Source organism: Salvelinus fontinalis, chromosome 18 (assembly GCF_029448725.1).
Source record: "Salvelinus fontinalis isolate EN_2023a chromosome 18, ASM2944872v1, whole genome shotgun sequence".
NCBI classification, from domain to species: Eukaryota; Metazoa; Chordata; class Actinopteri; order Salmoniformes; family Salmonidae; genus Salvelinus; species Salvelinus fontinalis.
The window spans coordinates 48,385,083-48,399,622 of NC_074682.1; the positions used below are offsets into that span (position 1 = coordinate 48,385,083).

Below are 14,540 nucleotides of genomic sequence, written 5' to 3' on the forward strand. Positions count from 1 at the left end.
CAACCAGAAGGCAACTATCTCCTAGTGAACTTTAAAGCGTATGCAACCTCTGAGTACCTGCAGGGTCGATTTAAACTGAATTCTGTTGATATTTTAAGAATCATCCCCCTAAGGCTGTCTGATACAGGTGTAGGAATTCTACTGAAGAGCATATGGATGATTAATTGTTTGTGTCCCAATCCCAAAGCATTTCTGAAAACTTTTTTGTAACAGCTGACAGTGCAAACAAATGACAGTGCAAACAGCTGACAGTGCAAACAAATCTCCCAGAGAGAGAAATGCATCAGTTATCCATATCTCAGACGTTCAAGCAGATGATTGAGGTTACTATTTTTGATGGTGAGCAGTGCCTTGCTTTCAAAAGATTAGAGCTAAGAGTTTGTGTGAAACATCAGAACATCTTTTCAAGTTTGGGTGAGAAGGTCATTTTACCTTACTACACAAGACAACTGAATGGACAGTTTGCATGGAAGCTATTATGGGTTTATCAAAGATGCACAAAAATTAATTTTACCAACCTCTGCTCAGTCCAGAGGGAATAGCAGTGAACAGCACATATACTGTACTTGCTCAATGCCAGCTCCTCTTGGAATTACTCCCTGTTACGCACGCCTCTTGGAGGGAACGCAACACCCTGCCACTCAACTCCCCATGGAGTGAAAGAGGTATGGGATAGCGGGTAAGGATGACAAAGGCAGAGAATTTTACCATTAACAGGGAATTTATTCCTTGACACGGTAGTATGGGGAAAAGGGGCTGGATGGAACCAAAGCAATGAAATTAAAAGAACCCCCTCTCTATACTGCTTCTCAGAGACCAGCCCCAAATCCGCGAATTACGTGGATTCACAACCTCACCTTGGAGGACAATGGTGTGTTCTGTTGCAGAGTTTGGGCCGATAGGAAAAACATGTATAGGAGAATACCTTCATTGTACTGTGTCTCAAGAACAAGCAGGCTTACTCCTGCTCTTATCTAAACACCGATTTCACCTAAAGACTTGACCTTTCTCATATTTACCTTTCCTATTCATTAGGAACCCCTGCTCTTTCTATGACAGACTGACCAGGTGAATCCAGTGTAGATGAAGGGGAGGAGACAGGTTAAATAAGGATTTGTAGGCCTTGAGACAATAGAGACATTAATTGTTTATGTGTACCATTCAGAGGGTGAATGGGCAAGACAAAATATTTAAGTGCCTTTGAACGGGGTATGGTAGTAGGTGCCACCCAAAAGATTGGATTGCATTGGATTCAAAGCATTGGATTCAACATGGGCCAACATCCCTGTGGAATGCTTTTGACAACTTGTAGAGTCCATGTTAGGTAGGTGTTCCTAAATGTTTTGTACACTCAGTATATATCAGTCTTTAAATGCATTGATCATCATTTTCAGGTTTTATTTTGCCAAATGTCAAATAACAGTTGACTGTGTAAATGACTATTTAGGGAATAATGTGAAAAATATTACCAGCCTGCCACTATATCTCTTCCTTCAGCTCTAGATCTTAATGAGTTTTACATGATAAGTATACAGTGATATAGAGAACAATATGGAAAGTAGTTGTAAGAGAAACCACTGGCATGGTAAATCTGGTAATATATGTAATATAAGACAAGTTTGTCCCAATATTATTTTATGTCCTATATATCTAATTGGGTGTGTGTGGGTGTGTGTTTGTTTCTAGGAGAAAGGGGAGGTGAGACCACAAACACTTTTCAGCAATGTGTGTGTGTGTGTGTGTGTGTTTATGCAGTGCCTCCAGCATATGTGAGGACCCGGTGTCCTTCAGATCCTGTTAGAGAGACCAGAGAACACAGGCTCTTATATCAAACCCCCGAGGACACAGCACCAGCCATACCCCCGAGGACAGCACCAGCCATACCCCCGAGGACACAACACCAGCCATACCCCCGAGGACACGGCACCAGCTTAACCCCCGAGGACACGGCCCCAGCTTAACCCCCGAGGACACGGCCCCAGCTTAACCCCAGAGGACACAGCACCAGCTTAACCCCAGAGGACACAGCACCAGCTTAACCACCGAGGACACAGCACCAGCTTAACCCCCGAGGACACAGCACCAGCTTAATGTAGCTCTCTCTCATTTTACCTCTCCTACTCCTGACATCCCACCACAACAGTCCCTCGAGCCAAAAACTGCTGTTTTTTACACAACTGTAGAGGCTGATAAAAATTTGATTCTCCACAGCTTTTCAGTGAGAAAATATATCTGATATGTAAAATCCTATAATGTATCAGAGCGCACCACACTAAACATCGGAAAATGTGCTCAACTACATATTTTATGAAATCCCTATTAGTGTACAGTGAGTTCAACGACCAGATACAATGCTATTTTACAATAAACAAATTGACAACAGCCTTTCAGTGCACTTATAGGGAAGGACATTCAACGAGCACTTTAACAAATGACTGACAATTGGCTAAGAGAAACTGATAATAAAAGACCGTGGGGCTGTTGTTAGACTTCAATGCGGCTTTTGACATTATCGACCATAGTCTGCTGCTGGAAAAACGTATGTGTTATGGCTTTACACCCCCAGCTTTATTGTGGATAAAGAGTTACCTGTCTATCAGAACACAGAGGGTGTTCTTTAATGGAAGCCTCTCCGACATAATCCAGGTAGAATCAGGAATTCCCCAGGGCAGCTGTTTAGGCCCCTTACTTTTTTCAATCTTTACTAACGAAATGCCACTCACTGGCTTTGAGTAAAGCCAGTCTGTCTATGTATGTGGTGACTCTAACACTATACACATCAGCTACTACAGCGACTGAAATGACTGCAACACTTAACAAAGAGCTGCAGTTAGTTTCAGAATGGGTGGCAAGGAATAAGTTAGTCCTAAATAGTTCCAAAATTAAAAGCATTGTTTTTGGGACAAATCATTCACTAAACCCTTAACCTCAACTAAATATTGTAATGAATGTGGAAATTGAGCAATTTGAGGTGACTAAACTGATTGGAGTAACCATGGATTGTAAACTGTCATGGTCAAAACATATTGATACAACAGTAGCTAAGATGGGGAGTAGTCTGTCCATAATAAAGTGCTGCTCTGCCTTCTTAACAACACTTTCAACAAGACAGGTCCTACTGGCCCTAGTTTTGTCGCACCTGGACTACTATTCAGTAGTGTGGTCAGGTGCCACAAAGAGGGACTGAGGAAAATTAGAATTCCCTCAGAACAGGGCAGCACGGCTGACCCTTAAAAGTACACGGGATGCTAACATTAATGATATGCATGTCAATCTCTCATGTCTCAAACTGGAAGAGAGATTGACTTCATCACTACTTGTTATTGTAAGAAATGTTGACAAGCTCAATGTACCGAGCTGTCTGTTTAAACGAATAGCACACAGCTCGGTCACCCATGCATACCCCACAAGACATGCCACCAGAAATCTCTTCACAGTCCCCAAGTCCAGAACAGACTACAGAAGACAAAAGTTTTTAGTGCCTTTAAACGGGGCATGGTAGTAGGTGCCAGGCGTACCAGTTAAAGTGTGTCAAGAACTGCAACACTGCTGGGTTTTTCACACAACAGTTTCCTGTAGAGCCACATGGAACTCTATTCCACATCAGGTAGCTGATGCAAGCAGTAAAATCAGATTTTAAAAAACCAGTAAAAATACACAGCGGGGACTGTGACAAGACACGCAAAGGTACAGACACACACGTTAGCACATACATTGTAATATTGTTGTATTATACATTTTGTATTGTAGATATGTATTGGTTTAGTAATGTTATATTATGTACTCTTTTATCTTTTGATTTATATGTAATGTAAGTGCCTTAATGTGTTTGGAACCCAGGAAGAGCTTGGCAGCAGCTAATGGGGATCCCGAATAAATTTAATTGAGTGTTCAGTGCCCTCTTGTGGTTCAGCTCTGCAAGTACATGGTTGCATTCTATTCCAGTCAGTTGCATATCTTCAGGTGTTTTTTATTTAACTAGGCAAGTCAGTTAAAAACAAATTCTTATTTTCAATGACAGCCTACCGGGGAACAGTGTGTTAACTGCCTTGTTCAGGGGCAGAACAACAGATGTGTACCTTGTCAGCTCGGGATTTTATCTTGCAACCTTTCGGTTACTAGTCCAACGCTCTAACCAGTAGGCTACCCTCCCGTCCTCCTCATGTATCTTACCTAATTCTGGGTTGTGGTGAAACTCACCTTCATGAGATTAATTTGGAACAACTTGTGTTCTGTGAAAAAACATGTATTTCCTTCTCTGCAACATGAAAATGAAGTCTGATTAGTTATAGACTGAAGCAGTCACTGTATTCAGCCATTCTACACTCCCAACCACATTGATTGAATCAATGAAAACATAGTCTAAAACACGTCTAAACCTTATGAGAAACAAAGTTTATTATACAGTTTCCGTATGTTCATGGATATGAGTGTTACTACAAGGATTATGCTACATAATAAGTCAAATGTATATTCATGACATACTGCGGTTCAAAACATGCCGGCAAGCAGTTTCCAAAAGATGGACTTGTTCAGTAAACACACATAAAACAATCATGGCTGAAACCATAGAGATGTAAACATAGCCAACATTTTTATAACAGCTGTGGAATGCTTACAGCATGTCACAAACTCCATGTGACTGTGAAATGAATACAATAAGCTAAACAAAGCCAAGTGTATAGTGAGTAGGCTAAAATTGATATGCTGTAAACAAGAGGTACGATAAGTGCCAGGGGGAAGGGGGGGGGGGGGGGGGGGTAAGGAGTGCAGGGATTGCAACATGCAAGTGCCGTGAAATATTGTTCTGTCTGTAGTTCTCTGTACTCCTCTACAAACGTTGTCTTTCTAATTTACAAATGTTGTCTTTATGATACATTTCTGTTTTGCTCCAAATAGCTTACCTACCTTTACGCATGCTGTGAGCTAACAGTGATGAGTATAGCTTGAGTGAGACATTCAAAAATACATTCAGGAGCACATTTTGTGAGATCTGCACCATTCAAATGTGGCCTATAACAAAGGCTAGAACACCCCTCCCCCATAAAAGACATCCAAGGCATTTGAGAAGTATGTCACAAGCATTTATGATATTTTAGCTGAGATGATAGTTGTTGAAAATTCTTATTCTTCCCTGCAGTAAATTGTGTTGCTAGTTGAACCTCGTAAATATAATTGTTTTGGTTCTTCTGAGTCTTTTCATTCAGTATGACAGGAGTACAGATAACGTCACTAGGACATTAACAAGGCAGTTCCTGAAAAGCTCATTTCACTCATTCATACTTCTTGTTAATGTTAATTTGAGCTCATGCATCTCTGCATTTAAAAGTGTTTGAAGGTTGCTATCTATTTGAGGATTAATTTAATAATTTTGTGGGGGAATAATTTAACAATATATATATATATATATATATATATATATATATATATATATATATGTTTATCCCTGGATGAACCTATTTTATCCAGTTGCAGACTGTATCTTTCAATCATTGTGCACAATACCAAGTGTGAATGAAATGAATGTATTCCTCTAGTAGTTCATACGTGTGTACCTTTACCCTCAATATTTGTCTAGATATCCTGATTGGCACTGGACGAAAATGGAGGGAAAACACCAGCAAGAATATTGGTAGAGCGAAGGGATGTTTTTGGCAGAACAAATGTACAACGTTACACATACACTACCGGTCAAAAGTTTTAGAACACCTATTCATTCAAGGGTTTTTCTTTATTTTGACTATTTTCTACATTGTAGAATAACAGTGAAGATATCAAAACTATGAAATAACACACATGGAATCATGTAATAACCAAAACAGTGTTAAACAAATCCAAATATATTTTCCATTTGATATTCTTCAAATTAGCCACCCTTTGCCTTGATGACAGCTTTGCACACTCTTGGCATTCTCTCAACCAGCTTCATGAGTTAGTCACCTGGAATGCATTTCAATTAACAGGTGTACCTTCTAAAAAGTAAATATGTGGAATTTCTTTCCTTCTTAATGCGTTTGAGACAATCAGTTGTGTTCTGACAAGGTAGGGGTGGTATACAGAATATAGCCCTATTTGGTAAAAGACCAATTCCATATTATGGAAAGAACAGCTCAAATAAGCAAAGAGAAACAACAGTCCATCATTACTTTAAGACATGAAGGTCAGCCAATATGGAACATTTCAAGAACTTTGAACGTTTCTTTAAGTGCAGTCGCAAAAACCATCAAGTGCTATGATGAAACAGGCTCTCATGAGGACTGCCACAGGAATGGAAGAGTTACCTCTGCTGCAGAGGATAAGTTCATTCAAATTACCAGCCTCAGAAAATGCAGGCCAATTGCAGGCCAAATAAAGAGTTCAAGTAACAGACACATCTCATCTCAACATCAACTGTTCAGAGGAGACTGCAGGAAGCAGGTCTTCATGGTTGAATTGCTGCAAAGAAACCACTACTAAAGAACACCAATAAGAAGAAGAGACTTGCTTGGGCCAAGAAACACAAGCAATGGACATTAGACTGATGGAAATGTGTCCTTTGGCCTGGAGTCCAAATTGGAGATTTTTGATTCCAATCGCCGTGTCTTTGTGAGATGCGGTGTGGGTGAACGGATGATCTCCGCATGTGTGGTTCCCACCGTGAAGCATGGAGGAGGAGGAGTGATCGTGTGGGGGTGCTTTGCTGGTGACACTGTCTGTGATTTATTTAGAATTCAAGGCACACTTAACCAGCATGGCTACCACAGCATTCTACAGTAATATGCCATCCCATCTGGTTTGGGCTTAGTGGGACTATAATTTGTTTTTCAACAGGACAATGACTCAACACACCTCCAGGCTGTGTAAGGGCTATTTTACCAAAACGGAGAGTAATGGAGTGCTGCATCAGATGACCTGGCCTCCACAATCACTCAACCTCAACCCATTTGAGATGGTTTGGGATGAGTTGGACCGCAGAGTGAAGGAAAAGCTGGCAACAAGTGCTCAGCATATGTGGGAACTCCTTCAAGACTGTTGGAAAAGCATTCCAGGTGAAGCTGGTTGAGAGAATGCCAACAGTGTGCAAAGCTGTCATCAAGGCAAAGGGTGGCTATTTGAAGAATCTCAAATATATTTTGATTTGTTTAACACTTTTTTGGTTACTACATGATTGCATATGTGTTATTTCATAGATGTTATGTCTTAACTATTATTCTACAATGTAGAAAATAGTCAAAATAAAGAAAAACCCTTGAATGAGTAGGTTTTCTAATACTTTTGACTGGTCGTGTACGTTCGTACATGATTTTTCCTTTGAAAATACAACAATGAAACATTACACAATGAATCCATTTTAACCATAATTACCCAAATTATTGCAGCATTACTGGACCAAATGCCTTTTCAAATGATAACACAGTTTGTTGAATGTCCCCATGTTGGCTTACATGAAATATCATGTCAAAGTGTGTTCAGCAGTGAGAAAGAAGCCTGTCCTGTGCAACATTGGGAAGGAAGCCTGAAGCCTGTCCTGTGTTCATCAGTGAGAAGCATGTCCTCTTTTCAGTGGGAAGCTTGTCCTCCATTCAGTGGGAAGCTTGTTCTTTATTCAGCAGTGTGAAGCCTGTCCTGTGTGAAGCAGTGTGAAGCCTGTCCTGTGTCCAGCAGTGTGACGTCTGTCCTGTGTCCAGCTGTGTGACCTCTGTCCTGTGTTCAGCATTGTGACGTCTGTCCTGTGTGAAGCAGTGTGAAGCCTGTCTTGTGTGAAGCAGTGTGACGTCTGTCCTGTGTGAAGCAGTGTGAAGCCTGTCCTGTGTGAAGCAGTGTGAAGCCTGTCCTGTGTGAAGCAGTGTGAAGCCTGTCCTGTGTGAAGCAGTGTGAAGCCTGTCCTGTGTGAAGCAGTGTGAAGCCTGTCCTGTGTGAAGCAGTGTGACGTCTGTCCTGTGTGAAGCAGTGTGAAGCCTGTCCTGTGTTCAGCAGTGTGACGCCTGTCCTGTGTTCAGCAGTGTGACGCCTGTCCTGTGTTCAGCAGTGTGACGCCTGTCCCGTGTTCAGCAGTGTGACGCCTGTCCCGTGTTCAGCAGTGTGAAGCCTGTCCCGTGTTCAGCAGTGTGAAGCCTGTCCCGTGTGAAGCAGTGTGACGTCTGTCCCGTGTGAAGCAGTGTGAAGTCTGTCCCGTGTGAAGCAGTGTGAAGCCTGTCCCGTGTGAAGCAGTGTGAAGCCTGTCCCGTGTTCAGCAGTGTGAAGCCTGTCCCGTGTTCAGCAATGTGACGTCTGTCCCGTGTTCAGCAGTGTGACGTCTGTCCCGTGTTCAGCAGTGTGACGCCTGTCCCGTGTTCAGCAGTGTGACGCCTGTCCTGTGTTCAGCAGTGTGAAGCCTGTCCTGTGTTCAGCAGTGTGAAGCCTGTCCTGTGTTCAGCAGTGTGAAGCCTGTCCTGTGTTCAGCAGTGTGAAGCCTGTCCTGTGTTCAGCAGTGTGAAGCCTGTCCTGTGTTCAGCAGTGTGAAGCCTGTCCTGTGTTCAGCAGTGTGAAGCCTGTCCTGTGTTCAGCAGTGTGAAGCCTGTCCTGTGTTCAGCAGTGTGAAGCCTGTCCTGTGTTCAGCAGTGTGAAGCCTGTCCTGTGTTCAGCAGTGTGAAGCCTGTCCTGTGTTCAGCAGTGTGAAGCCTGTCCTGTGTTCAGCAGTGTGAAGCCTGTCCTGTGTTCAGCAGTGTGAAGCCTGTCCTGTGTTCAGCAGTGTGAAGCCTGTCCTGTGTTCAGCAGTGTGAAGCCTGTCCTGTGTTCAGCAGTGGGAAGTGAGGTAGGCCTGCCTGAATATTTTGTTAAAATTGTTATAATCTTGAAATTATATTTTATACCAACAAAATATCAAACCTTCCATCTAACTGTAGCTGTTGTAATTTTACATTAGTGAAGTATGTTAATGTTTCCAGTTGAGTGTTATGTCATTGATCTAGCTGTTAAGTGTTAGTGCATTTGAATAATTGATTCTTAGACACACTTTTTTTTAGCAAAAACTAATAAAATAAAGAAAATCAAGACAGCTGCAAGGCATTTGTGCCCAAGTTGCATATGTAATTCTTACAGGAAATTAATAAATAAATACACACATCTAAATGATTTGATATATACAAATCAATCAAATACATCTTTACAGATCATATACAGACTAAACCAAATGTACCTCTACCCATAGAAAGCATCTTTGTGGATATCACAATTGCAATATTGTGGGTAGTTGGTATTGAATAGAATATGTACAATATCTTTAGTAAGTAGTGTGATGTAAATGCCATCAGTGTTTTTGTACAACAACCACAACAGAATAGTGCACATAGAACTGGTTATCACGTCCCTTTATCCCATAGTGCTTATGGACACGAGCCATAATGTTGATAATATTACATTCCTTTGAAATATATGTGTTTAGCTGATCAACCATAATGCAAAACATGTCCTCTGTTGTCCACTGTAAATAATAAGTCATTTGGGATAGAAATACAATACATTACATTTTAGATGCAATTGGGAATCTCTTATGCCACGTATCAAAAACAAAGAGATACAGCAAAAGAACATCAGAGTTTAGATCAAATTCAAGTATTATTTATATAATTACTCCTTTTTTTTGTCATTTAGGAGACACTCTTATCTAGAGCAATACGTTGGTTCGTATTGATGCCCTGTGGGAATCGAACCCACAACCCTGGCATTGCAAGTGCTGTCCGCTACCAGCTGAGCCACACGGGACCTGTATCTTCTGTGTGATAACTCTTTAACCATCTCAATCATAATATAGAAGGTTGGCAATTAATCTGCATTCCATTCCAGGGTCAGATATTTTTTTTAAATCACTGGCAAACTTAACCTTGATGAGTGTGTGAATACATGAAAACAAATGTGTGTACTCTAAGTCAAGTTGCTGCAAACCTTCCGAGTATGAAAAACTACAGGCTCTTTCTCAGTAAAAACTGCTGGAGTGTGGTCTGATAAACCCTTTTTCTCACTCTACATTGCAGTCATTTAAGAGGAGCTGGGTGACTCTGTCCTCACATGTACCATTGGTGGTAGCAGCGGCCTCACACCCAGCATATCAGACTCTTAGCTCTGAAATCTAAGGCAGAGTCACCATGGCCCCATTTATATGAGGTTCCAGTTTTGGCCTACTTGGATCCTGACCACCCTCGGTCCCCGTAAGCGCCTTCCCCGGTGGCCGAGTTGGGTGAGGGGGCGCAGAGGTCGGAGTCAGTGTCGGACTCACCTTCTGCGATGTAGGGCCTTACCTTGGCGCAGCGGGCTACGCCACTGAAATAGCTGTTGTTCAGGAAGTCCAGATTCTCCTTGGACTGGGAGATGCTGAAGCCACTGAAGGAGCGCTCCAGCTCCTCGTGGTCCACTGAGGGGATAGAGATGGACGTGTCGCTGTCTGGCTTGCCCTCTCTATCCCCTTCGCCACTGCCTCCACCTCCTCCTCCTCCACCACCTCCACCTCCACCACCGCTGTTGCGGTGGGATCCCCGATTGCTCCCATTGTGGCCTCCAGAGGAGCGCTCGTGGGCCGGTGGAGGAGGGATACGGACCAAGGAGTGATCACCTACAGGAGATGGTAAGTTGCCTTGGCTCGGCTGGTGGAACTCGCTGACGTTGTGCTGCTGCCAGGAGGTGGAGGGTGGGCAGTGGACCCCCGGGCCGGAACAGGATGGCGGTGGGTCAAAGTTCTTCTGTCCGATAGAGCTGTTGGATCGGATGATCTTGGTGATGGAGCCACTCTTCTCCATGTGGTCCACAGGGCTGTGGTAAGGCGGTGCTGGTTCGGGCTCCTTGGACCCAAAGTAGGCGTCCGTCTCCGACTGGGAGATGCCCATGCGCTGGATGTAGATGTTCACCAAGAAGTCCAGCTTCCTTTCCATTGACATGACCTGCTCAGAAGGGAAGACACCATGGTGTGATGGACAGTTGGAAAGCCCAAGTGAAACAAAGGTATACAATGAATATTGCCATCACCAGATAACAGTGTACCTTACCTGTTTCTCCATTTTCCCTAGGCGCCCCATCATGCTTGTGTCCTCTTCAACCCCACTGTCAGTGGTTCCTTTGGGACGGTCTTTATCTGTGATTGGAGTACCTCGACCAACAATCTGGTCAACTCTACCGATTCAAAACACAAACAGGTAACGTCCGTCTAGTATCAAGCCAATAGAGTTGAAGCAAACCTACTTGAAATTGACACCTTATATCACCTTAAAAATGTATACCACAACAAAACAAAGCACTTACAGTACTATATTCTACTCTAAAATAATCTCTGACCTTCAACTCAGGTCCACGGTATAACAAGTGGAAGTGTATAACCTGACAATATCTGATCCTACTGCAAGAGGTAGAGGAGTGCAGGTGTTGAGAGGAGAGTTCCACACACTCGGGTACAGCTCTCGCCTTCCTAGCGCTGAGCACAGTGGGGGTCAGACAGGCTCATGCATGGCATAACATGTATTACAGTGTGTTCAGACAACGGAGAGATGGAGGAGGAGGAGGGGGAGGAGGAGATGGAGGAGATGGAGGAGGAGGAGGAGGAGAAGGAGGAGGAGGAGGAGGAGGAGGAGGAGGGGGAGGAGGAGGGGGAGGAGGAGGGGGAGGAGGAGGGGGAGGAGGAGATGGAGGAGGAGGAGATGATGGAGGGGGAGGATGGGGAGGAGGAGGAGGAGGAGGAGGGGGAGGGGGAGGAGGAAGAGATGGAGGAGGAGGAGGAGGAGGAGGAGGAGGAGGAGGAGGAGGAGGAGGAGGAGGAGGACCTAGGTAGGGCCTTGGAGGATGCAGGGTTAGTTTTTTATCTCAACTACTCATCAGTGCCATTCATGGGCTCTTGAACCCCAGCAAGACAATACAGAAACACGTTACTTCAAGTTGAGAGGTTATAATAAAGGTCTTAAAAACCCTGAAGTTTCTAGACATGGTAGTTTGCCATATATGTTCTGCTTCATAACATTGTTAAGCCAGTTGTCAAAGTGTAAGGCAAGTTGTCATGACATGGGTTCTATGACTGCTATGACAAAGGTTCTGTAGGTATATTGAAAGGTTCTGTAGGCATTATGAGAGGTGATGTAGGCATTATGAGACGTTTTTGTTGGCATTATGAAAGGTTCTGTTGGCATTATGAAAGGTTCTGTAGGCATTATTAAAAGTTCTGTAGGCATTATTAAAAGTTCTGTAGGCATTATGAAAAGTTCTGTAGGCATTATGAAAGCTTTGAGTAAAGTGTTAATCAAATGTGTACACTAAAACGGGAGGTTGATTCAAGTAAAGTGTCACTGAAAAAATGGCTTGGACATATTGGATCAGCTATACTTATTGCCCTGCAGCACCATGAACCTTCTACACTAGATTTAACTCTGACTGAGGCCTACTTATACAGATGTAGGATCTTCATTTGATCACCCTGTTGCAGCATAACTTTTCTGCAATGCAGGATATTTAAAACTTGTATAGTTTTGAGGTTTAAAAAGGCTTCTGAAGTTTGTAATTTCCACTTGAAATGTCAGACTTGATTTTCCCTTAGGAAAAATGTATCAACCCCGACAAAAATGTCTAACTATAATCTACATAATAATTCACATTTCCTGTTGCTGTAGAATTATTTTCCTGCTGTAGTAAAGTCTCAAATTAAGATCCTACATCTGTAAGAGGGTTAGCAATGAACTACCATTTTAACCGTCTGAATAAGAGAGAAAAATCCTCAGTATAAAAATATTATTCACAGAACTGCTTCATAGTCAGGTAAAACATGCTCACCAATTTCCCAACCATCCATGGCAGCCAAGACTAGAAACTATGCAAACTTCTGAAATGGACCTTGTGCATCGTGTGGCATGCTTCAATACGCCTCATGCCAACATGCATCCAAAACCAGAGAACATACTATACTGTTCATAGTCGCCTCATAGGTCATAAGCAGTAGCTGTATCTTATTATTTGTATGTATAAGCTCGTCATTGTCAATGTATTGCAGGCGATTCAGCGCAACACTTTTTTTGTCCGGCTACTTGACTTGACTACTTACCTACAGTATATGAGCTTCTCCTATGTCCTACGGGAGCATTTACCATATTCTTAACTATTGGATAAACCAAGTTCGTCTTCTTTAACTTTTATTCTACTTTTATTCATTCTCTGGTAAAATCATTGCAGTATAGTGCAAGAAAAATGAGAAGAAACAAAATTGCACGTGTTATACTCTATGTGTATACAATGTATACACTATGTATTCAGCCGATTAGCACTCAAAGAGACAATATGAGTCAATGAGTTTCAGTAGTTATTTACTGAGAATAACTCATTAATTGCTGCTTGCAGTAAGATATTTGTCATTTTGATAAAGTCACTGCGTCACACCTCTTTATAGACACAGCTAGTCACATGCTGTCACATACAGTAGGCCGAGCCAAAAAAAGGTTTCCGCTGCTTGTCAACAGAATGGATAAGGAACTCAGGAGAATCTCTTGATGAGAGAGAGGCAGTCTGGTGAGGGCTAACCTAGGAGAGTATTTGGGTGACTCTTTGGGTCCATCAGATGAATACTTCTTATGGCGTGGAGTTGAGGGTCCATGGGGACCAACAATCATATCTATCCTGGCAAAGTGAATAGAGAAGACACATCCACAATGCAGGATGAAGGCGCAACACGGACCAGTCCGACAAGCGCACATGAAATGAACGAAACCAAAACAGAACCAGGAGACAAAAGACAAGGAAAAATATGTATTTTCCAAAACACATTTTCCAAAGGGATGTTTTTTCATTTGGTAAAATAATCGCAGACTATAGCTGTATGATATGACAGTGAAGCCATCATTTTAAAAAATAGTGAGGAGATTTTGATATGAACATTTTTCTGTTATAAGTAGGAATATATTTACATACATGTGGAACCCTAACTACTAGCACTGCCTTTGCTACTTTATTGAGGAAGAATGTACGCACTATGACTGAGATATGTGGTTGTCTCACCTAGCTATCTGTAAGTCACTCTGGATAAGAGCGTCTGCTAAATGACTACAATGTAAACAATGTAAATGTTGTGGGATGCGTATAGACTCGGAATTCAGATTCAATGAACTCTGACCTTTTGGACGAACAAACCTCACCATGACTCTTAATTTGCAATGGCTGGTTGCACTGGGTAAGTACAAACCTCACAGAAAATTCCCTTGGTCATGGATCCCAGAGTTGTGTCTTTTTAAGTTGGACACTTTATGGTGAACCTCTTAACATCATACAATGACGTCAGTATATGCCCCTTTGCAAGGAGCAGGTCAGGCCAAATGTTGATTAGCTTGATAAGAGTTGTATTAACATTCATACAGACTCACACTGCTTATAAAGAAGCAGACTACATCAACGTTTCAGAAAAAGTCACTGATTGTCACTGATTCACTGAATTCGCTATCCTCTCTTGTCATTGTTGGGGTACAGTAGCCTATGTCGTGATGTTGGTGGGATTCGGGAATATCATGAATTGTCAATCATCCTCTGATTCCTGGTGAATGGTGTGTGAACACATCACCACAGAG

At 42.5% G+C, this 14,540-nt stretch overlaps 1 protein-coding gene across 11 annotated transcripts in view; it reads right to left on the reverse strand.

The window, feature by feature from the left end:
• Positions 1-9,027: 9,027 nt before the first annotated feature.
• LOC129815684 (potassium voltage-gated channel subfamily KQT member 2-like) overlaps positions 9,028-14,540 on the reverse strand; it is a 77,721-nt gene continuing 72,208 nt past the window's right edge. For 6 of the 11 annotated variants that reach the window (XM_055869699.1, XM_055869697.1, XM_055869701.1 and 3 more), the window contains 2 exons: positions 10,998-11,121; positions 9,028-10,892 (listed from right to left, as the gene is read on the reverse strand). In XM_055869699.1, coding sequence (XP_055725674.1) covers positions 10,137-10,892; positions 10,998-11,121 — 880 coding nt within the window. In that variant the 3' untranslated portion in view covers positions 9,028-10,136. Of the gene's footprint in view, positions 10,893-10,997; positions 11,122-13,503; positions 13,600-14,540 lie in introns of all 11 variants that reach the window. The other 5 variants (XM_055869693.1, XM_055869690.1, XM_055869692.1 and 2 more) reach the window with 1 other exon arrangement.